At 40.5% G+C, this 24,790-nt stretch overlaps 1 protein-coding gene across 1 annotated transcript in view; it reads right to left on the bottom strand.

The window, feature by feature from the left end:
- GRM7 (glutamate metabotropic receptor 7) overlaps window positions 1-24,790 on the bottom strand; it is a 770,519-nt gene that overhangs the window by 108,805 nt on the left and 636,924 nt on the right. The window contains exon 8 of the mRNA XM_046681325.1: window positions 10,390-11,325. Within this exon, the coding sequence (XP_046537281.1) occupies window positions 10,390-11,325 (936 nt within the window). The remainder of the gene's footprint in view (window positions 1-10,389; window positions 11,326-24,790) is intronic.

A 24,790-nucleotide genomic window follows, 5' to 3' on the forward strand; every position in this document is an offset into this window, starting at 1 on the left:
CAGATGTACAGAGACTTTCGAGAATCTCAAGGAGTCACTAATTGAGTGGCATTCACTTGTCCTTTACATTTCTTGCCACAGCGCACTCTCAACCATCCCCTACAATTCCTCTATTGACTATTTGTCTCCTCTCCCCTTCCCTAACATTTTCATGTACATGAGACTGAAATGGGAAAATGTGACTTTTGTTCAGAGTTGACAAATTCCACATGAGCCCTCCTTGAAGTCTGTAATTGGATTATTATTTATTTGATGCTGCTCACTTCCCAATACACTGACTCCCTAGTGGCTTTAGTGCCAAACCCAGTCAGACTTGCAGAGCTAAATCCAGTGCTGAGCTGGGGCAGAGAGGTACTAAAGGCATGGGTTAACAAGCTGGGCCATCTGAGGGTGCATAGCTCCACAGCAGATGGCATACACTCTGATTCTCAAGACCCACATGCCAATCAGCTGAAGACAGCTGTACTCATTAGGAACTTCTTGCAGTTCAAGAGTCAGCAATCCATTATTCTTGGAAGAAACCAGACTGGTGGCAACACACTGAGAACGCCCAAAACAAAGGAGACTGTGTAAACACAGTATTTCTAGTACAGTATATGGGCACTGTTCAAAACCAACTCTTACTGATATTCATGATATATATCAACTACTATTGTGCTGCAGTCTCACCTGTAGGCCTTTCTCTTAACTTGGGGAAGGAAGATGTAGACTGGAGCCAGCGTTCCAAAGTCTCTTCCCCAGCAACCATCCTACAGAGCAGGCAAGAGAGCAGATTTGTAATCCCTAGGTCACATCTAAAGTTCTTTGATATGGGAGGTTTGCTGGCCCCTTTGCTGATAGGGAAGAGGGTGGGGTTCACAGTTGGCTACTGGCTCTCATCTAAGCTTTTCCCCCAAGAGACTTCTCATTCTTCCTCCTCCCTCAGGTTGTATACTATCTAAAATTTGCATATAAGGAAAGTCCAATTAAATCATCAGCGGTAACCACAGTCTGTCTCCTCAGGGTAGAGTTTCACATCTTAACTTCAAAACGTTCTGCATCCAATTATGATGTGTGAGGGTTTTTCCCCACACTGCCAAGCAATGTCCTGACACCTGCTGGGTGTCCTACAGTTCAACTCAATTCCGACACTATCTACCCTGCGAGATAGCACCAGATTCCATAGGTTAAGAACTCAGTCTCACAAGGCTGTCCCCTTCCCTGTCTTCAGATGCCAGTTGCAGGCCCAGGTTGTCATCTGAGCTTCTGACCTACCAGCTATGGAAGAAACATTTTACCTACTAGATTATTGGTTTACTATAAAAGACTGTATCTCAGGCACAGCCAGATGGAAAAGATGCACAGGGTAAGATATGAGGAAAGGGTGCAGAGCTTCCATACTCTCTGAGCCTACCACTCTCCCCAAATCTCCATATGTTCACCAACCAGAAGCTCTCTGAACTTCATCTTTTTGTGTTTTGTATGGAGGCTTCATTACATGGGAGTGATTGATTAAATCATTGGCCATTGGCAGTTGATTCAACCTCCACCTCCTCTCCTCTGCCCAGAGACCAAGGGGGTGAGACTGAAATTTCCTACCCTCTAATCACATGGGTGGTTCTCCTGGCAACAAGCTTCCATTCTTAGATGCAGTCCAAAAGTCACCTCATTAACATAACAAAAGATACCTCTATTGCTCTCATCACTTAGGAAATTCCAAGGGTTTTAGGAGCTCTGTGCCTGATGAAACCAAATATTTGTTTATTATAAATCACAATATCACAACTATCATGCAAACCATCACTGATAAGCAAGGAATAATATTTCTAAAATGTATTCAACACGTCATACCTCTGTCCTAAAGGTCCTTGAAGCACAACCACTCTACTTGCCTAAAAAGCATACATGGTTCTCCAAGATTTCTCCTCTATACCCACCTCTCCAGAGTTAGCTCTTGTCATCCCCCTAATCTATACTATAGCCTCTACTTATGGTTTCCCCAAATACATGACTATTTTACCTTCGGCTGAGCTGCCTGCCTTGACCTACACAGAAATTTTTGCTAAGGAGAACCTAGGGTAGAAGGATATAGTTCTCTTACTGAGTATTTACCACATGCAGAGAGTGTCTGAAGCTCTCTCTATACTCTAATTCATTTATACAATTCTAGTTTCATTATGGATGCAATTTCCAGTTTCAATACTGTGCAGATAGGTCAACAGGTAGAAGAGCAATTGATGAAGTCTCAAGAAAGAGGAGGAAAAGGAGAGGAAGAGTTTGGATGCAATGAGATATTTTATGGCTTTATTGACATATAATTGATAGACAATAAATTGCAGATATTTGAAGTATACAATTTGATCAGTTTTGATATAAGGATACTTCTGTATCCAACACTGTAATCAAGAGAGTGAACACATACATTACCCTTCAAATTACCTTGTGCTCCTTGGTAAATCTTCATCCTCCCATCCCTAGCCAACAACTGATCTGCTTCCTATCACTATAGATTAATTTGAATTTTTAAAAGAATTTGCTATAAATGGAATTATACAGTATACACTCTTTTTTATCCTTGCTATTGGATATATCAATAGTTCATTGCTTTTTTATTGCAGAGTAGTATTCCATTTTATGGATGGACACCAATTTGTTTATCCGTGCCCCTGTTGATGGGCATTAGGCTGTTCCCAGTTTTGGACTATTAAAAATAAAGCTACAGAAAAAGAAATGTGCAAGTCTTTGTATGGACATATTTTTTCATTTCTCTTGGGTGAAGACATAAGAAGAATGGCTAGAGTAGTATGGTAGGCGCATACTTAACTTGTTAAGAGCCTGTTTGTTGGAGGAGGTCATAGAGAGGATGTGACTATCAGTTGACCCCAGAGCTAGACCTAAGCAACCAGAGGCTCCTCACCCCATCTCCTGTCCTTGGAATATACATTCTGCTCACCATTCCCACAGTGGGAGCCATTTTAAAGGAATAGTCTCGAGAGGGTAAGGTGGTGTTGAGACCATCTGGATGGTATATGTGAGTTAAGGCCTCTCTACAAGCTTTTAAAATTCTGGCAGGTGGGTTCAAAGATCTACCTGTCTTGTGGCCACCCAAGACAAGCCTTGTAAGTAAGTTCCTTGCCATCTACCAATCTGGAGTGGTCTGCATCTTTCTTCGGTCTCTCCTTGCCCTCCATGTACGGGGGCCAATTTGTGAACCAATACTACTAAACTGTTTTCCAAAGTGATTGCACCAGCAGTGCACTTTTTACATTCCCACCAGCAGTGTAGGAGAGTTCCAATTGTTCCACACAGTTATCAGCACCTGATAGCATGTCTTTTAAATGTTGTGCTCAGCAAGTTAAAGATCTCATTTTCTCTTAAAACCCAGGTGTAGTAATAATTACACCCATTGTGGAGATGAAAGAACTTAGAACCAAAGAGGTTAAACATCACATCCAAGATGTACAATGATGAGGTTTCTGATACTATAGGATGATGGGGCAGGGAGAATGGCCAACAGACCAGCTTCCAGGACCAGGGGGCAACTGGGATGGAAAAGAAATCCTAGTTGGGCCAGTATAATGACCTATAGTATGGGGAGCTCAAGACCTCGAAGGTGGATTTGGCAGACCCTTGAATGCTCACATCAGACTATGTTCTGTTATACTTTCTTGTGCTTTGAGAGAAGTTCTTTCTAAAATTAAGTGGTCTCTGATGCTCTAGAAATGCTAAGGAACAGAGATTTGCCTTATTATCCTGGTACCAGTTAGAAAGGTAAGGCCTGGTTCTGTGGCTGGGTCTTTTGGTGGCTGAGGTCGCAAAGTGGAAGACACCTAATGAGAAAAGCAGACTTCAGGGACCACTCCCTGGGGGACAGATTCAAGATCTCTTGTTGGGTCTTCCCTTTTAGCAGGAATTTTTTCTCAAGTGCCTCTCTGTTCAAATCTTGAATGGTTGGGGCCTTTGTTTTAGCATAGTGAGGATTTCCTTCTTAGTTCTAGCTCAGCTCAGTTTTACACAGGCTCTTGGCTTTTACCTGCTGAACTAGCTATTCTGGCTAAAGGAAGGGACTAAGACAGTAAAGGCTCAAATTATCGTAGGTGACTGCAGCAGAAATTAGCCGATGCATCATGAGGGGACAACAGAGGACTATGCTACCCAAGCCGTTGGCTAATGCCAGGCGCGCAAACAGCAGGTTTTAGAGGGCTGTTCGGAAAGAAGCTCAGTTATCACCAAGGTCACAGTAGGAAGCAAAAAGGAGATGGTTTCATTTGCTTCTGGTGTTAATTCAAACAGACAAAACTAAACAACAGAAGCAAGCCCTCAACTCTAGGTGCGCATGCCCAGCTCAGCATGGGTGCACATACGGCCTCGGCATAAATTGTACATGGGGATATTCCTGTCCACTGTGTTTAGATAGCAAGGTGAAAGTTCTTATTAAGCATTCCAGAAGGGAAAATATGGGGTTTTTCTTTAAAATATGTTTGTGTCTGTGTGTGAATTTGTGCGTATTTATAGATCTAGAAGTAGAGTTGTCATACTGTTGACAATGATTGCCTCTAGAGGATGCAATAACAGTGTATTTCTTTCCTCATTTAGTTGCTATTTGAAAAAAGATTTAACAGTGGACAATGTTACTTGTAAAATCCAAAAGAGAAAATAATCTGTAAGTATCTATTTCAGTAATAAAGCAACAACACAAAAGGAAAGATAAGGCATAGTCTACTCACTTATTCTTTTAATGTTCACAACGTTCAAAACAGCTTTCAAACCTGCTCTATCTTTTCTAGTCCCTCAGGCTTTCTTCAAAACCAGTGCCATCTTTTGTCAATCTATTGCAATCACTACTTAACCAGTTTCTTTTACATCTAGCTGCTTCACATTTGCTCATCCTCAAGAACATCCCTGGAATTCCCATTCAAAATAGCCTGTTCTCACATTCCTCCCACATTCATGAACTTTTGTTGGATCTCCATAGCTTCAAAGAGAAAGTCCAAACGCTGTCCTGCACAGTTTGGCTTCGCTACTCCTCACTGCATCATTACGTCTGCTGCAGAGTCCAGGCCCACGAAACCAGAGCGGAGTGGAATCTCATCAAGGGAAGACCATGCATAATTCAACATGTGCATAAGGGAATATTCACCCTGAGAAAGGATAGCAGGTATTTCATCGTACAAGCTATACTATTTAAAATTAACTTGGCTTACCACTTTGAAAAGATGCGATTCCTGCCAAAAGTTTAATTTGAGAATGTAACATTGGAATTACTTTGTTTCAAAACTTGCTCATAGAATGAGGTTTTATTGAATTTTATTATTACACGCTCTCATTTTTGCAAGAGTCATAGTCACGTAAGTGTAATCTGTCTCCTCACTCCACGTGCCATGTGTTGAAAACACCGCCTCTCTACGTTTTTACACGTGATATCATTTCTTACTGGATTGTCGTATCACTTTCTCTGCTCAGTAACTTCAATATACTTGTCACATTTTCTCTGAAGCTTCAGTGTTGTTCCCTTCTCTGTGTGCCCAACCTTCATTCTTTGTGTGACGATTGTAGCATGCCTCACCCTTTCATTGTTTCTTTGAAGTTCCGTGTTGACCTATTGGTCAACCTATTGGTCAACCTATTGGCTTGTGAGTTCCTGACAGACAAGGACTCTGCATCATAGTCCTTCACAGAGTACTAGAGGCATAGCAGGTGCCTCTCCATTGTTAGTTCAACTACTGAAAGACCATGAGAAAATTTTAATCAAATCAAACAGCACAGAAGCATAAACTAATATATTAGGCCCTAAGAGAACTAGGACTGTGCCTTTCTGTACAGCATTTGGTAATTAAAAAACAAAGATGTGTAATCAGAGACCAAATAAAGACTAATGAAAGCACACCCCCATTTCCCTGACTATTCTTTACCTTTAAGTGGATTAATCTTAATGAAAGCTATTCATTGGCTTTCACGCAACAACCAGAAACAGCTGGATGAGAAGAAATATCAATGGTCATTTGTGGAAGCCCAATACTAAATCAGAAGCGGCACATGGGTTTCAAATTCATTCCAGTTCTGATTTATTGGTAGGGGTTGCCTGAAAACTGTGTTGATAAGAATTTCAAGACCATTCTTGTGTTCAGGGGAAGCATGCCATGATTGATTAGTGATGTCTGCCTTGGGCATGGATCGGAGAATATCTACCCACCTGCTAAATATTTCTGATCCTCCTATTGGTCCTAGGCTGGTTTTGCTTTGTGTTCAGATTCTGGGGAGCTATCTGCTACATGGGGAAGATCAAAAGGTCATGGCCTATAGTCCTAGCCCTTCAAGAAATACTTCTGGGAAACAATGCTATCAGCCTGTCCTCTTGCTATCTCTGGTCCCAGGGCCAGTGCCTTTGTCCTGGCTTTTAAGTTCTCTGGCCCAGAACCTTGGAGTTGGCATTTCATTCAGACCTTCTGATTTTAGACTTTGTCTTTGATCCTGGGTAGTGTCTTTCTGATCTCCTGGTTCCTTGATCTTGGGACCTCCAATATGCTTGGGATGAGAATTAATTTATTCCCAAAGGCTCTGAAATTAAAAATTGAGGAAATATTTATAGGACGTCTTCTGCGGATCGGAAAGAAAATGTGTAGGCAATTTTAAGAATCATGCTTGGTTTCCACTGACATTTTTCCAGCATGCTTGTTAAAAAATCTAGAGCTCTAGGCCCCATTCCAGCCCTACTGAACCAGTTGGGAAGGGCAAAAATGCAATATTTCTTAAAACAAATTCCTGTGGGCATTTTCATAGACACAACTTTGAGAACCACTGAGTTAAGGACCCTGAGCTGGTTCAGAGATTGCCAACAGTAGTCCTAGTTCTGTAGCCCAAATTATTCAGAGGAATAATGCTTCAATCTAAACCAAATCATCCCTTTTTTTAAGTGTTGTAACCCACCCTCGATCTGTTCTGTGAGAAGACTGACCCACGGGTGCCATTGTAGAAGGCATAGTCATTTCTTCAAGCCATTATTCTTTTTCCAGCATTTTTCTCTGACCAGCAAATGCCTCAATCCTTTTCTTTCTCCTCTCTCACCATCCTCCTAACCAAACAAATACAGATGCACAGAGGGGAAGACCTCTGAGGCCCACTGATCTCATTGCTTTTATACTAAAGTCTACTTTCCATTTGCAGAGCCAAGGGGTACAAAGCTACATGTACAATAAATAAATATGCTGGCTTATTTAGAAAGTTCTCCAGACAAGAACTGGCTAAAAAACTCTGGATGAACATAGCATCTATGGGGTTTCTCAGATTCTGATGGGGTAACCTTTATCTTCCCCACCTGGAGTATGCTTCTTTCCCAGCTTCATGCACAACTCCCTGTATAGATGCATCCACAAGTCAAGTCTTTGTTTTTCATGGAAAACAATCTAGTCCTCTACCACACAGTGCCAGTGGATGACAATGGGATGTTACCACACTTCATTAGGCCAGCTAGCGCTTACTGTGCTATTGCTTTCCCATTTGCAGTGTTTCCTTGAATCACTACAGTCGCCTAAATATCAGTCCTAAAACCTAGAATCATTCTCTTATGGCTAAAGTTTACCTCTTCCATCCTGGCCACATTGCAAGATCTTCACTCTGGAAGTCACAGGGTTAACAGTGATAAAACGAGATAGCGAGAATCTCCTGCACCCTCCCTAACAAAAGCAAACTTCATGGGGTTTGACGTTTTGCAGGAAAATAAGAAACATTTCTCATATTTTATGCTGTGCTAATGAAGTCAGCTGATGAGAAACTTCACAGATATCCCTGTGTAATCAAAATGAATTCAATTTCCTGAAACAGTAAATAGTTATTACTGAACTCACTGCCTAATCTTTTTGTTGTATGTTTTCTGTTACAATGGAATTCTTACACTTGAAACATTTAAACTGTTAAATCTAAACAAAAATGGAAGGGCTATGATTCTATATGTTGCTATCTTGGCAATAATGCCTCTTGTTGAGATTTCTCTGGTGCCTTTGGCAATTTGCCGCCTTCTGCAATTTAAGTTCCATGGTTTCACGTACGTAAAATATTTTTAATTGATCACTCATGCTTCTCTAGCCATATGTCTATCATTAGGGTGTATGCATTTTCATATGACAATTCACTGTTCCCATTTGGCAATTCAGTATCTTTAATTGTGCCTATCAACCACGTAAAACATCATAACCCATTGAGAGTCTACAAAGAGTAACATGTGTCTTCTATACTCCGAGCTACAAAGCACCCTGTTTGAAGACAGCTGAAGTTTCCCTACAGTTCACTCCTACCGGCACAATGTCTTCCAGAACAACTAGAATCAGTGAATTCAATTCCTGAAAGCTTGCATCGCTTTCAGGTTTTTCGACGAGTAAATTATACCCCTGACTTTATTGAAAAGATTCACAGTCACGACTAGAAATGGCTAGAAATGACAAATGAAATAAGAGAGACATATATTGTCAAATATGCATTACAACAAGGTTCATCTATAAAACAACAGCAATTATTCCTGCCTTTTATAGTCCTCAAGAATAAATTTATAGGAACTTAATGTTTTAACCTGTTGTATGGGGAACTGTGTTTGTTTTAAGAACAAAATAACTATTACCTCCATAGGTTTGGAGGACGCACGTCATTCCCCATAAAAAGTTCAATGATTATCAACTTACCAGCATACATTTGGAGAACTGTTTTTCTTCTTCTCTCTATTGCATTTCACTACCCTAACTCATATTTTACCATTCCCTTGGCCCAGGGATAGATAGAAGCAATAAAATGAAAATCAAGTTGGTTTCACAGACAGTAAATATGAATTATGAATTTGAAACATACAGTTGGAAACATACTATGCTCATTGAGCATATATTTTAGAAGAACTTCCTCTAAGACATTTTATGACTAACACCATAATCTGGAACTGTTCACTTGTGCTTGGTTTTAGAATTCTTCGTGCTTTCATGAGATATTCACTTTTTTTTTTTTAAACACAGTCCAAACTTATAGCTTCTGAGTCAAACAATTTAGGTAAAAGACACATTTTTAGTTAGGAAACCAGCCAAATCCTTTATATTATTATACAAAGAACAGAAGTTACAATAAAAAAATCAGATTCAACTAATTTCTAGAAACATAAAATTGTAGATTTGTAGACATTCCTGTTTCAATCCTTGTTTTCCCCATTTAGGGCACGAAGTCCCTGAATATTTGAGACTTCTCCAAAGTAACATGGCATTAGGCTGGACCCCCAATGTCTTAACTTCTCATCAAGCTACAGCTGTGTTCTGTCCTGTAGAGTGTTCCACTTAGGACTCTAGGTCCCAGTTCTGGTTTGAGCTGTCCCAACATGTCAGAGCCGCCTTCATCAAGTGAAAGAAACCACATCTTATTAAGATCAACGTATCAGGATTCCCCAATTTGCATATACACAAAGCAATAGCCAGATGGGGTGAGTATGGAAGTCAGATGTATACGAGTCATGTCTAGAACAACACCTTGGCATTGCCTAATTCGCATGCATGTCAGACCTACAGCTAGGCATATATTAACTTCATTAAGAATCAACGCGTTAGGGCTGACTAATTTACAGAGTCATAAAGACTTATAACTATATTGGGGGAGCATGTACACTAACCATATCTAGGATCAACATATTAGGGCCCACTAAGTTTGAAAACTGAACTTTCACAGCTTGCTGACACGTGCTTTCCTACCTACCGTTCCTCCTTCTGCTGGAAAGTTGAGTCTCGGGGATCACTCTGCATCACTTGATGTGATTAATGTACATCTAGCTGTAGGGAGCCTGGGGTGGAATGATAACTAAATCTCTCTTGAAGTCACCCATCTGGTTTCCTTTCTTTCTTTCTTTCTATATATATATATATATGTACACAGACACACACATATGTGCAATTGGGCAACTCTAATATGCTGTATAGCTCATATACTAGATCCAGTCCACAGACACAGCCTACATAGCCACTAAGAAGAGAGAGAGAGCTAGTAACGACCATCCTTATCCTGGAGGATAAGGCACTGTGGCCCTCTTTTCCTATCTCAAAGAAATACGTGTGTAAATACAGAGAGTGGGAAATGAATGAACATGAAAGTTTAATTTAGATAGATTAGATAATTTTATACTGGAAAAGCTCTTGCTACATTGAATAATTCTATGATAAATTAACTTCAGAAGGCTAACTTTGGTTGGCTTCCACTGGAATAAATGTAGCACAGTTCACTGTTGCTTTTAGACTTCTATAGCATGGATGCCTATTAATCCAGGATTTCTCTACTCTTGGGAATACCATTCTGCATATATAGAACTTCTCACTCTACACAATCAAGTTGGTTTCAATATTTACAAAAATGAACACATTTTTGAAACGTGGTGTGGTGTGAATTTTCACTTACCTTTTCCGCTGACTGCGCAGTGCCAAAAAAAATTGGAATGAAGGCAAGCCATACTATACATGTTGTGTACATAGTGAATCCAATGGGCTTAGCTTCATTAAAATTCTCTGGGACACCCCGAGTCTTGATGGCATACACAGTACATGTGACCATGAGAAGAATGCTATATCCCAAGGAGCAAATGATTTGGAGATCTGTAATGTCACATTTGAGAACTCCCCTGGCCTGCTCAGGGTTCATTGTCTTATGTTCATCATAGTCTATGATGATGTTGGGTGGATCGACACCAAACCAAATGAAAACACCTAGAAGCTGAACTGATATTAAACTGGAGGTGATTGCCAGCTGTGATGTTGGACTTATGAGTCTGGGAGCTGTCACTGATTTCTTGCCCTGTTCAAATATGCGATAAATCCGATTGGTTTTTGTCAAGAGGGCTGCATAACTGATGCACATGCCCAAGCCCAAGAAAACTCTCCGGAAAGAACACACTGCCACATCAGGTTTGGCTATCATCAGGAAAGTGATGATGTAGCAAAGAAAGATGCCTGTCAATAAAACATAACTCAGTTCCCGCCCGGATGCCCGGACGATGGGTGTGTCGTTGTAGCGGATGAAAGTCGCCATAACAAAGATGGTGGCAATGATCCCCAACATTGCTAGGAAGACAGGGATAACTGCCCAGGGGGAATGCCACTCCAGTTTGATGATGGGGATATCCTGGCAGCCAGTTCGGTTTTCATTGGGCCGCTGATCATAGGGGCAATGCTGGCACGTCATCTCATCAAACTGGTACTGGTAGCCATCGCAAGGCTCACAGGTCCAGCAGCAAGGAGTTCCCTTTTGCGTCTTCTTTCTTTGGCCAGGCTTGCATGGCAGTGTACACACTGAGGCCGGGATCTCCCGGAGTCCTTTACCCCACTGCATGTCCTCTATCTGCAGCATAAGAAATAAGAAGGTACAAACAGGAAGATTACTCAAGAGAAAAGAAAAAGAACAATAACAACAAACAGTAATCATAGCAGTGTTTGACATTGGGCCAGGTTAAGTAACTTACCCCCAGCTAGTAGGAGCTACAACCAAGATCTGACTCCCCACCATTTCACTGCAGCGTCTTTCCTCCTCATCACTGTAGACTGTATTCCCCACACGCCTGATTCTAAGAATTCCCTGTGGCAACTCCTCAAAATACAGATTCTCTATTCCCACCCTAGACCCTAGACAAGAATACCTTGAAAAAGAGCCTTTGGGTCCATATTTTTAACAAGTGCCCAGAGGACTCTTAAGATTAGCTAAATTACAAAATACTGACATGCTCTCTACTACCTTCTCCTGGATAATAAGTGCAAATGTACCAAGTCAAGTTAAAAACAAAGAAAAATCTTAAGTATATGAAAAGCTCCATTCATCTCCTTTATTAGGCATTTTTTAAAAAATTGTTTTAAAGTTATTTTGGATGATATTGCAGTGCTGACCATCTTCCCTGAAATTCTGTAGTTGTCACTGCCATGTTTATTGAGAAATTTTGAAGCAAAGTGAACTATTCTACTATTTATCAAAGAGGCGCAATAAGGTTCATTACTGAAGGCTTCAATTGTAGTAGGTTACATCCTAAGAGATCAGGAAGCATTTCATAAGAAAATAAGATGGTCTGGAAACCTCTAAAGATGGGCCATTACCTATCTGGTGATGACATTTAAGCTAAAACACTATATCCTAGAGAAGGATGAAAGTGTTTTTGCTTAATTAGAATATTGGTTTTCTGGAGGTGAATTCATAATTAAAGTGTTGTGAGAAATCCTGGTATTAGAAACAAAGAAAAACTTTATTATTGGGCTGAAATCTCGTGGTAGTGGATATCTCTCATCTTTGCTGGCACAGCATCTATTCTTACTCTTTCTGGGTATTGGGTCCTCAGACTTTTTTTCTGTGTTCTTTCTGTGGGATAGAACTTACACTGAAGCTCTGGAGTTGCACACATGACCCAGGCTTGGTCAATCAGCATATCGCAGTCGTTCTCAAGCTTGAGTGTGCATCAGAGTCACTTGGAAGGCTTGTACTACCCAGTACGCTGGGCCCTACTCTCAGATTTTCTGATTCACTGGGTCTGGGATGGGACCCGAAAATATGTACTGTATTTCTAACACAATCTCAGGTAATATTGCTGGGGATTCTCTAGGTACCACACTTTGTCAACCACTGGTACATTCCAACCTCCTGGCCACAGAGATTGGGTCATGGGTGGGATCATTATGAAATAGTATGGAATTTAATTTCATGACTTTTATTGAGTTTACACGGAATAAAAATCTTTGTTTTTGTTGGATTTGCAGTTTCCAGATGTAAGGACGCTGGTGCTCACGGCTACTAGAAGGAAGGAGTTTGTCAGAGAAAGAAGCCAACATAAAGGAAAGCAGAGAGGAGTAGTGAAGAGAAAGATTACTGATGAGCCTGTTTGAGCTCCTAGATATGGCTATGCCTGAAGCAGGAATTCCCTAGGCTGTGCTATTATGTAAACCAGTAAATTCTGCTATGCTGAAATACTTTGAATTGTATTTCTACTACTTGCAACCAAGAGTCCTGAAAAATATATGTCCTAAATGAATAATTTCAGGATCTACGCGATGCAAAAGATATACTTAGCAAATTAATTTACAAAATAAATTCCAGTGATCAAATTTGGCTGATATTCCCCATACCTAGTTAGTTGAATTTTTAATACACTTGAATCAAAAAATAGGTCAGAAAGATACTAGAGAGTCCAATACTTTTTCATATGTATAATTTTAAGAGATAGTGGAAATAAAACTAATTTATTGCTCATTGAAATGTCAGTGCTGTGTTAAAACAGGATGCAATGTATAGCAGGGTGTGATACTTCCATCAAAACTTGAACGAGTACTACATTCAATATCTAAATCAAATGTAGTTGACTCTGAAAAAAGATTGGCTCAGGGATTAGACTTCATAAAATATCCCAACCTTCTAATGGTTTAATTTAAACTTTAACCCAAGACCCAAGAATCTTAAGATGACTCTTGTGAACTCACTTGCCTGAGCACAAAACCCAAGTCAGCACCAATAAATCTAACTAAATATAAAATATGATCATTTCTTTCTCAACATCATCGTTTTTGAGGCAGTTAAGTCACTGGCAGCCATCCCAAAGCCATAAAATTAAGGAAATAATTTGTAACAAGAGAGAAAAAGATATGCATTAACTTTATAAATGTCAAATTTCAAGAAGTAGGAACCTAAAAAATTGCCATTGTTAATACAAATGTTTCCAAATGTCCAATTAAAAGGTCCTACTCATGGTTAGTAAGAAAGATTAACAACAACAACAAAAACTATAAATAAATTTCATTAGCCAAACTTGTGGTTACCTGATTCCAACACTAGTGGATACTAACATGCCATATGATTAAACTTGATCTATAAATGTAGGGCTCACACAAATATAAAATAAAATTATTATTATATGTAATATTTTATAGCCAACTTCAAATGTTGTCAGCTCACTATTTTTTTTCCCTTGGAATAAAACAAAATGCCCAGCAATGCTGAAGAGCTTCTTTTCCTCAGCTTATCCAAGTATATACAAGAGCCGTAACTACAAACATTACCTTGACTGATTACTTAATTTGTTTTCAATTTTCATTTAACGTAGATTTCAACTCAATTTAATTGTATATATTAGACCAACAAAGTCGCCTCTTGGTCCAAATGAACAAAAGTCTAATTTACTTGCTTTGCCAACAAAAATCATTATTGAAAATATAATCTGTGTTCTATGAAGCTACCAACTGCCTTTTAAAAGCTCCAATAAGTGACAAGTTTGTTAAAGTGACACATACGATTTGTGTGTATCTATATCCATCGAGGTAAACTTAGTGCTTTGTTTCATAAGAAGAAACAGCTGCAAATGCCCATGGGCACACATTTACAAGAGAATAATAATTGAGGGCTATGAAAAATCAACAGTAATGTTAATTTACTTTGCCAGAAGGCTAGTAGGAAGGCAAATTTCAAGTTTATTCTGAACTCTGCAATAAATCTGTATTTCAGTTAGCTAGAAAGCCAAAGTTGAGGTACAGAAAGATTAGGGACAAGGCCAGGATGTTAACATCATCTTCTTTAGAAGATATAGTTCTAAATTCCCTGCCAGGGATGCATTTTCCTCCTGGATGCCCAAAGTTTATGGTTACTGGATACAGGATCTGCTCAGTAGCAGGGTCGTGGGGAAGGGCGATTGAGACCCCTGCTCTTGGGAAGAGAACAGAATTTATAGCTAGTACCATCAATTAACACCACGCATTGCACACAGATTATGTGGATAGGCGAACCAATGTTTCAGGAAAGAGAAAATTATGCAGTCATGGCCAATGAAAGCAAAAATAAGCCCGTGGTCGAGTCCTAGGAAAGTGTTCTTCATTCTCAAAAAAGAGACACAAAGAAGGGATATGTTCTCTTCAGTCTTCGAACTTTGATGTATGCAAACACAATGTATGGAGTTGCAACAGTCATTTTGCAACCATAAAGAGACAAGCCTAAGGAACAAAGCCAGTATGCTGAGGATAGCAAAAAAAAAAGACAGATGAAAATAATTTGTTTCTTTAATGGCATAATTATGTCACCAAATTAACCAACACTAGTACCACTTTACCCCTGAATTTCAAAAAGAGAAGATAAACTCTCCTTAATGGTTAACCAGGTCTTTGTGGGTAGTCTACTACTTGCAGTCAAACATCTAATTAATACATTCTTTCTTGCTTCTGCATCTGGTGTGTGCAGACCTTCTGAGTCTGTTAGACAATTAGCCAGTAATTCAATTTCTTACATGGACAGTAGGTTGCTCTGAAGGAAAGGGGACTTTCAAATCACGCATGATCAGAAACACTTGGCTTTGTCTCCTGAAAATGCTCAGGAAAAAGGGTGGTAAAGTCCTGAACTCAGAAAGTCAGCTGTGACTCCATTGCCTCTGGCTCAGAAAAAACAATGAAAAAGCACCTGTCAGCCATAGTTCTCTAGCACAAGTGTCTGGCAAAGAAAAATTGGGGTCTGGTTCCAGCAGCAGAGAGAGCTACTCCACAGGGAATGTGCAGACCTTATAATTACTAGAATTTTAAAATAAAACCAAATTAGTTGCTGACCTACTGCCAAATGCAGACATCAAACAGAGATAGAATTTTTATAAACACTGGTGCATCCATTTTTATCTAGATCTGTTCTTGCTCCACACGGAAATTTGCTATCTGAAAGAGAATTTTGTCACTCCAGGGATAATTTCTTTGGTGAAATTCTATTTGCATATTTCCAAAGCTTACTCTGTAAACCAAGCTGGCTGGTGCTTTCATTGCATAATTCTCTGCAATACTATTTTTACTTATTAAAATCTTAATAGAATGAGCTAATTTAAAAAGAACTTTCTAATTAAAACACCATTTGTTCATTAAAATACATTTGCCCTGTCTGATTTATGGAAAAAGCTTTTTAGGAAAAATACACAGGAATATTGAATTTTTAGTCCTAGAAAAGAGCCAGGTTTCGGTTCTGGTGTGTGTGGGGGGGTAAGGTGGAGTGGCTAGCAAGAGCTTCACGTGGAATTCTGTACCATCTCTATGCTTAAAAAAGACTAGCTCCTATTTTTAAAGCTGAGGCAGCATGATTAGACTATGAAACAGAATTTGGGGACTGCTATATTACAATAAAAACACACATTAATTCAGATTCTACTTATTCAAAATTTGTAATTATAGAAATCATCCTTTTTTATGTACTCTAGGAAAAAAGTGTCATACACAGAATTATTAGGATTGGCTTTTAACTGAGGTAGGTCCTGGGGATTCGTGGAGGGGTTCAGAGCTTCATCTCACTACAAAGCCTCTGTAGGTCCAACATGTGGACAACTTTGCACAGTTACTGAGACTTTGTTTTGAATTAAGCCAGTGGTTCCCAACTTGTCTGCACGTTTGAATCACTTGAGCATCTTCTAAAAATTCCAAGTAGACATCAGTGTGTTTACAGCTCCCCAGATGCCTTACAGACGAGTTTGGGAAGCATTGAACTAAGCTCTCTGAAGGGCTGGGACCTAGAAGATCTGTGTGCTGTTTAGAGAACCCAGTGACTCCAGATTTCCTTCTCTGGGCTTCTATTCTTGACCTTGTGAGGCACTGCCTCTCATTAAAAGTCTGAATCAAAGGCTCAGTTATAGTCTCTTATGCTTTAATGGGAAAGCATGAAGCTGTAGTAGAATTACAAATTCGCACAATCAGGAAGCTCTCTGGATTTGTTTCATAACGTCATTGACCAAATAACAGAAAATGCCGACAGAGGCCAAGCGTAGGAAGTAAACGGATGAAGTGGGTGGGAGTAAGAAACATCTCCGCCCCCAAAACAACCAAGTCTAAAGGAGCACATTAAATTATACATCCACATATGTTAACTTGTACATTGACAACAGATTTCATAAGAACACTGCCTAAATGATCTGCATTTACTGTTTCAATGCTTGCATTTCCCTCAAATATAAGGGCCAATGGGAGGGTTCTCGTTTTAAATTTACCTAATGAAAAGTTCCCAGACTAACTCAACAGTTTGCCTCTAGAGTAAATCTAGGTTTCTCTTTCTTTATGAAACTTGTCTATATCTCTAAGTAAAAAGGGTTGCCTTTACTCAGTTTTAGAACTTCAATTTATTTTTCCAGATGAATCAGAAAAAAGTCCTCTGTGGAATCTCCAATTTTTTACAATGTTGATGCCTTTTAAAAAGTACCATATACTCAGGTGGCCATACTATGCACAAGTGCTGACACTAGTTAGCTGTCTCTTTCTGAAACAATGCTGCCACTAGAGGAGCCATCTCCTCACAATTTGCATGCCAACTACAAAAAATCTCTTATTTATTCCCCCTTGGGGGGCACAGTTCCCTAAAAGCTTGCCAGTCAAAGATTAGATATTTAATCTTGTTCTAAATACTAAATGCATTTGAAAGTAGTTTTTTTAAAGCCTGGATTTAAGAATAATTTATAATGTAAATATATTCACAAGGATGTCTCAAAAATACATCAAATTAAACTTGTCCAAAACTGAATTCATGATCCGCACCAGGGATTGGCAAACTATGGCCCGTGAGCCAAATCCTGCCCACTGAATGGTTTTGTCAACAAATAAAGTTTTATTGGAACATCGTTCATTCAATTACATGTCATCTATGGCCAATCTTAGGCTACAATGGCAGAATTGAGTAGTTGTGAATGCAGGGCCCACAAAGCCTAAACTATTTACTATCCGGCCCTTTACAGAAAATCTTGACCGACTCAGGTGCAAAGAAAACAGAAGGACAAAGCTCTAGTGCATGGCAGGCTTCTCTCTCCATAAACCAGAAGTTGTGTCATCTTTGACACATTCCTTTCCCTTTGCCCCCCACATCTAAGTTATTAACAACTCCTATCTCTTGCAATCAGGTAGGTTAATTATTTCATCCCACAAAGTATATTTACTAAGTAAGCTTACTGTGTAATAGACTCTGTTTTAATTGCCAGGAAAAAAAGATGAGTGTCTTAGAGAGAGAAAGCCTCTTTTCTCAACTTTGAGACCACACCTGCTCTGCAAGTGCTTCCTTTCGGGCGTCTTCACCTCCCTTTCCTACTGGCCTTTTCCTAATCCCATTATCTGCACCATAGCCAGACAGACCCTTTAGCATGGAGATCTAATTTTGTCACCTTTTTGCTTAATCTCTCCGATGACTTCTCCTTGCTCTTAGACCTCCCAGATGCTCCTGCATCGTCTGCAGGAATGCACATCAACTGGCTTCACTCTCCTGGCTTCGAGTTCCATGAAGCTTCCTGTCCCTCAGTGGCTTTTGTACTACACTATGCTGCCCAACAGCTCTTCAGTTCTCTAGCCCCTTGCTCAGGAAGTCCCTATCCCAATGGATTAGGTCATCATTTTAGAAAATCTCAAAGAGCCCTCTATAAAAAACTTAACACAATTTGTAATTATGCAAATATATGATTTCATTGAAGTCTGTCTCCTAACTGACGTGTAAGCTCCATGAGACCAGAGCTTCGGTCCGCTTCATTCACGGTTGCAAACTTATTATCTGGGAGGGGGCTCGAGAGCATTGTCAGATTGAATAGGTGAACGACAGCATGAAGAAAAGAAAAGACTGACCCCTCCTCTAGAAGTGTCTTTTCCCCAGCCAAAATTTCAGCTTAACAATAATTACACTTGATGAAAGAATCCATAATGACTTATGTGAGTCTCATCCATTCTCCAGTCATTTAATACATATCTATAGAATAAAAGTTAACCACTGAAATGTCCTTGGCATTTTCTTGAGAGGAGAAAGGGAATTAAATATGATGCACTGAATTGCCAGGTAGAGGGAAAATGAACACAATTAACACACCACGGAGAGGGAGAAAAACAAGTCATGTGCAATCTGTATCCAGGGACAAAAGTTGATTTTAATAGGTCCCTGACTATTCTCTGAACCCTCTACTTTTTCCATTGGTCAGCTTAGTTACAGGGCAAAATAGAGCATGAGCTAGGAAGTGAGACTTTCCTGGATTTACAGACTGGCTTCATCACCTCCAGACCGCATGACCAAAAGCAAGTAGACAATCCAAGTGCCAGCTTCCTAAGCTTATTTGTTATGAAGACTAAATGAAATAACATGTGTCAGGAACTAGCATGGTGCCTGAGACATCGTAGCTCCCTAATAATTATTAGGTTTTGGTTTTTTTTTGAGGAAGATTAGCCCTGAGCTAACATCTGCTGCCAATCCTCCTCTTTTTGCTGAGGAAGACTGGCCCTGAGCTAACATCTGTGCCATCTTCCTCTACTTTGTATGCGGGACGCCTACCACAGCATGGCTTGCCAAGCGGTGCCATGTCCTCTCCCGGGATCCGAACTGGCAAACCCTGGGCCGCCGAAGCAGAACATGTGAACTTAACTGCTGCGCACTAGGCCAGCCCCATAATTATTAGTTTTTATTAGAATATTTTATGGTTCCAAAGATCAACTCAATCTATGCAAAGAACTTTAAGACAGCCATTCTTGGTCCTTCTATCTCTCTTGAGGTCTGATTCTTCCAGCCAAATAATGCCATAGTGGCATTTTATACTCTATCATCTAAAACTGAACGTGTCACCTTCCTTCCTTTTCTCTAGACCTCCCTACACACCCTCACATACCAAAGGAGTTGATAACATCAGCATTGGGTGGCCGGCCCCGTGGCTGAGTGGTTAAGTTCTCATCCTCTGCTGCAGGTGGCCCAGTGTTTTGTTGGTTTGAATCCTGGGTGAGGACATGGTACCGCTCATCAAGCTGTGCTGAGGTGGGATATCCCACATGCCACAACTAGAAGGACCCACAACTAAGACTATACAGCTATGTACTGGGGGGCTTTGAGGAGAAAAAGGAAAAAAAGAAAATCTTTAAAAAAGAAAATAACATCAGCATTGGGCTCCGGTGGATACGGACACAAATCTTAGCAGAGTGACCTTGGCCAAATCATCTAAGCTCTCTGAAGCTTAATTTTTTAATCTATGCAGTGAAGACAGTAATGACTACCTCCTAGACTTACTGAGATAATCAGTGCATGGGAAACACATTGCTGACACATAGTCAAAGCTTAATGAGTTACGTCTACTGAAATTACTATTAGTCACTACAGTGTCATCTCTGACACCCCTCTCCACTTTGCTCCCCTCCAAAAATAACAAAGTTTGTCCCAATCTTCTTCCATAAACCCCTTTTCTCTTTGTCCCCAAAGACATTGATCTATTAAAGTTATCATCCCTGTGTCTTCTTGATAGCTGTCTCTGATTTTAGGTCTTCCCTTTCATTTCTTATTCTTTTACTGTTTTATTTTTCTTCGTCGTGGTTACTATCTGAAATTAAACATCTGGATGTTTGCTTCTTGATCCATCATCTTCCTCCGCTCCGGGAGATCACATCCACTTTGTTTCCTTCTGTTCACCCCTATGCTTGGAAGATTCACTCACAGTGGCCAATGTCTTGGAGTTGACAGAGTGCCTTCCTGGCGAGTGTGGCTCTACTTTACTCTGGCTTAAAATCCACTGCCTACATGACACAGTGCAGATACCTCGTTTTAGCATTGAAGTCACTCCAAAGCAGACTCCAGCCTCATCTACCTCCACACCCCAAATACCCTTCGCTCTTCTAGCTAATGGCCCTGCTTATGCTTCCCTTTAATAGTCTGCAATCCCCTTTTTGCATTATTTCCTTTACCCTTGTCCTTTTAGCTGTCGTGCTTTTCCCCTAATTCTTCAACAACTAGCTCAACAGCCCCAAATCTTCCCCAATGCCTCCAAGGCATAAATGCCCTTGCCCTCTGTTGAAATCTCTTAGCATTTTACCTGTACGATTCTCCTACCTCTTCTACTTATCCTTTGAAAACTGGGGCCACTATGTACTTTTTTAAACCCCTCAGAGCCTAAAAGATGGAATGGAACCTGAGCAGATTCTATCCCAAGAAAGAACTCCTGGGATCAGGACGTAAAGGGATAAAATCCTTAGGAGAAAAGTGTCTTCTTTTAGTGCTCCTGAACGCCCTTCATTCCTCCCTTTTGTGTGAGCCTCCCAACGTTGACCTGCTTTAAATATGACAAACTATACAAGCAAGAACAATGCAAGTCCTCAGATGACTGCTACTAAATCTCCTTTTCTAAGCAGCTCAGCCATTCATCGCAGGTTTTCACACTCAGACAACCTGCAAATTGCTTTTCTCCCACTCACCTCGGGTGAGTGGCGCTCTCTGCCAGGTAAGCGAGGAAGAATGCCGATCAGTCAGGTTACGACGAGACAAAAGGGCTTTTGATTTTCTTTCTGTTGTTTTTCCCCTCTTTTCCCTCCTTTCCATTTTTTTAAGCTTCTGAATCTCTTGCTTCCCTTTTCTGAACTAAAGGGTAGAAACTGTTTGTATACAGATCATTTAGGATAGTTACCCACATTTCATTCTGATGAATACTAGCCCTGCAATATGGTCTTTGGAATGTAGGAAACCACACTATTCAGTATTGCCATGCAGGGGAGCCATGATGCATATTTGTTGATTGAAGATCCTGAGAAGTTTTGCTATTTGGAAGAGACTGTGCCTTGATTTAAGCCAGTGCTTTCCAATTCAGTGGAGTACAGAACGAATCATTCTTTCCCCTCCTGTAACATCTGTTACCTCAACATCCTGCAGAATATGTATCCCTCCAATAACACTGTGGAAAACAGTGTCATGATGGGTTAACTAATACTCTGATTAGGATTCTAGCACTGCCTTTCAGATCTTGTCCCTGTTAGGGCTAGTGTAACCTGTGGGGTCATGGAAAGTCTCAGAACATGAACTGGGTTGTCAACTCTCAGAAGACTAGCTGGATCATCTTGGTCTTCTGTGGGGCTTAATTTCCTCACCAGCAAAATGGAGTTATAGGAGAATCAAATATGATTGTACATACGAGAGTGTTTTAAAGAAAGTATTTTAATATTTAATTAAAATAAGTATTTTTATTTCTGTCTTCTAATGTTTTCATGATAAGAAGAACAAACTATTGTTTCATGCAGCTTTTAGTTTTCTCTTGCTCACTGCCTCCACGCCTTTGTCTGTGCAGCCCCTGCTGACTGTCGCATCGTCTCCCTGACTCAGGTTAGCAAGACTGAGCCAAATGCGTCCTCCTTGTGAACACATGGCCACTCAAACTAAAAAGCCAGCCTGCATATTATGGGCAAGTGGGTTACTGCTCGCTACAAACTGAGCATGCCAATAATATTGTTGTTAAAGCACGTCCTGTCCAATGATGAACTGGACAATCATCTCTTTAAGAGACATCTCCACATTAATCTGGGGAAACAACGCAAATAGTTGGGATTTCAGGCTCCATTGCCAGCTCAGGGGATATGGGAGTGACGTATTTGGCAAGTGGCCTTTTGATAGCCTTCACACCGCATCTAAGTAAGTAGCCACTTACTGTCACTGAATTCTGTCCCATGTCTAAGGAGGTCTGCAGAAGGCTGTAGAGATGTATGTGCACTGATGTTTATCCCCACATGTATATATAAAAACATTCAGTTAGACTGCTTAAGAAATGGAATCTACTGTCTCACAAATTTATACGTCCACAGAGCTAAGAGAGAAGCGGCCTCTAAACTAGACAGCACGTGCTATGGGGGACTGAAAGTTTGTGTCCCCCTCCCAAATTCCTATGTTGAAGCCTAATGCCAATTGTGATGGAATTAGGAGGTGGGGCCTTTGGGAAGGGATTCGGTCATAAGAGTGGAGCCCTCGTGAATGGGGTTAACGCCCTTATACAGGGATCCCCAAGAGTTCCCTTACCAGTTAGGACACAGTGAGAAAATGGCCCTCTGTGAACCAGGCTTCAGGCCTCACCAGACGCCCAATCTGTGAGCTCCTTGACTTCGGACTTAGGCGCCTCCAGAACTGTGAGAAATCAGTTTCTGTTGTTATGGGCCACATGGTCTCTGGTATTTGGTTCTAACAGCCTGAATGGACTGAGACAGCATACTTGCTTATTTTTACATCGAGAAGCTGGGTTATCTAAGGAAAGTGAGACAAATGAAGTCTTTCTTTGATTCAGCTTATCTTTTCAGGACTGCTGGAAGACTCAAGGGGTGTGAAAATACTTTTTCATCACGAAAAGTACATACATGAAAATAGAGACTATGATGTCCAGGAAGGATCTTTCCTGTCAAGATTTTGAAGTAGACGCAGGTGGTCCTTATACCATCCTCCTGACACCCTCTTGTATTTCTCTTGTCTCATAATTCAAAGGCCATTTACTGAGCAGTTCCTGTGTTCCATGCACTACATTAAGCAACGACAATAAGATGGGAGAAACCACAATTTCCTCTCCCTCTATGGGATTTTGGTGTCATGGTAGAAATTTGCGTGTAAATCTCACTAAAATCCAATATAATTCAAAATACAGTTGTGGCCCATTGGTCCTTAAGCTGCCTTTTCTAGGATATTGGAGCAGAGACTCTGAAGATAAATATAAGTTCTTTAGTAGGGCAGGTGGGGAAAAAGCAGTCACGAAGAGCGAGCAGTTTGAGAAAACATAAGAAAGCATGAAAGCACTGCCTTCAGGGATGGTGATGAAGATGAGGGGCTGCAAGCAGTTTAAGTCAAGCGCAAGCAAGGAAGAAAGAGGATAATGTTAGAGACACAGTGAGGCACCAGACCATGGAAATTCAGTTGGCTCACTTTGGTTCAACAACTATTTCCAGGCCACTCAGTATGCACCAAGTGATGTTCATTAGGAGACAACTGCTAAACAAGTTGGATATGACTTCCAACCTCAAGGAGCTTAGAAGTGGCGAGGCAGCCAAAGCAACAACAATACAACAAATGAATGAAGTACATATTGCAAGAAGTATTAAGTAGGAAATAAATAACGTGTGAATGCAAAATAACATGGGGGCAACTCTTTTAAACAGAAGGCAAGAGAGGCTGAAGAGGTGATTTTTAAGCTGTGATCTGAAAAGTGAGGACATAGCATGGGAAGTAACAGGGCAGGTGCAAAGGCCCTGAGGCAGGGAAGATTTGGCAGGGAAGTCTTAGAACAGTGCTTCTCAAACTTGAATGTGCAAACAAATCCCCCGGGGAATCTTGTGAAAAGATAGATTCTGATTCAGTCAGCTTTGGGGGAGCTTGAGAGTCTTCATTTTTAACAAGCTCCCAGGGGATGGTGCAGGTCTGGAGATCACACTTTAACAGCAAAGTGTTAGAGGAAGAAAAGTCAGAGAGTGTGTCCAGAGTTTAGTGGTGAGGGTAACACCACTCTACATGAGAGTGAAGAGGAAGAACGAGCTCACCTCAGGACTGTCACATGGCCCATTGGGAAGGATATGGTTAGAAGCAGGTTTTCAATTCATTCTCTTCCTTTATGGGGTGCGGGAGGGGGAGGGTGAATGTGGGAGCATCTTCCAGAAACAGAGAAGAACAGTTGCTTGGTCCAATTTCCTTTTACTAGCAACAGACCTCCTGGCAACCAAATGGTATATGCTAGCTTGAGGCTTCTTATCTGTGGAAGTGGAATGTTTTTAGCAGGATACAATTTGTTTGTCTGGGATTGTTATGGTCAACAAACCTGGAGTGTATCAATTTACAGGGTATGATTCCCTGGAAAACATCATGTAAGCTGTGTATCTATCTACGTTTAAAATAATGATGTTTCATGACCAAAACAACTCTCTTTTTTGTTTGTAGACACAGACATTGCTCACAGACCTAATTTATTACCCTGGGCCAAAGTGTGACCTGAGGCAGGCAGGCCCCGGGGAGTGGTATTGATACTTCCAGACCGTTCCCTGCTTTGTCTGTGTCTCACAATTATTTGTAACTCTGGAAACAGGACTAAAGTTTG

This window comes from Equus quagga, chromosome 1 (assembly GCF_021613505.1).
Source record: "Equus quagga isolate Etosha38 chromosome 1, UCLA_HA_Equagga_1.0, whole genome shotgun sequence".
Taxonomy (NCBI): Eukaryota; Metazoa; Chordata; class Mammalia; order Perissodactyla; family Equidae; genus Equus; species Equus quagga.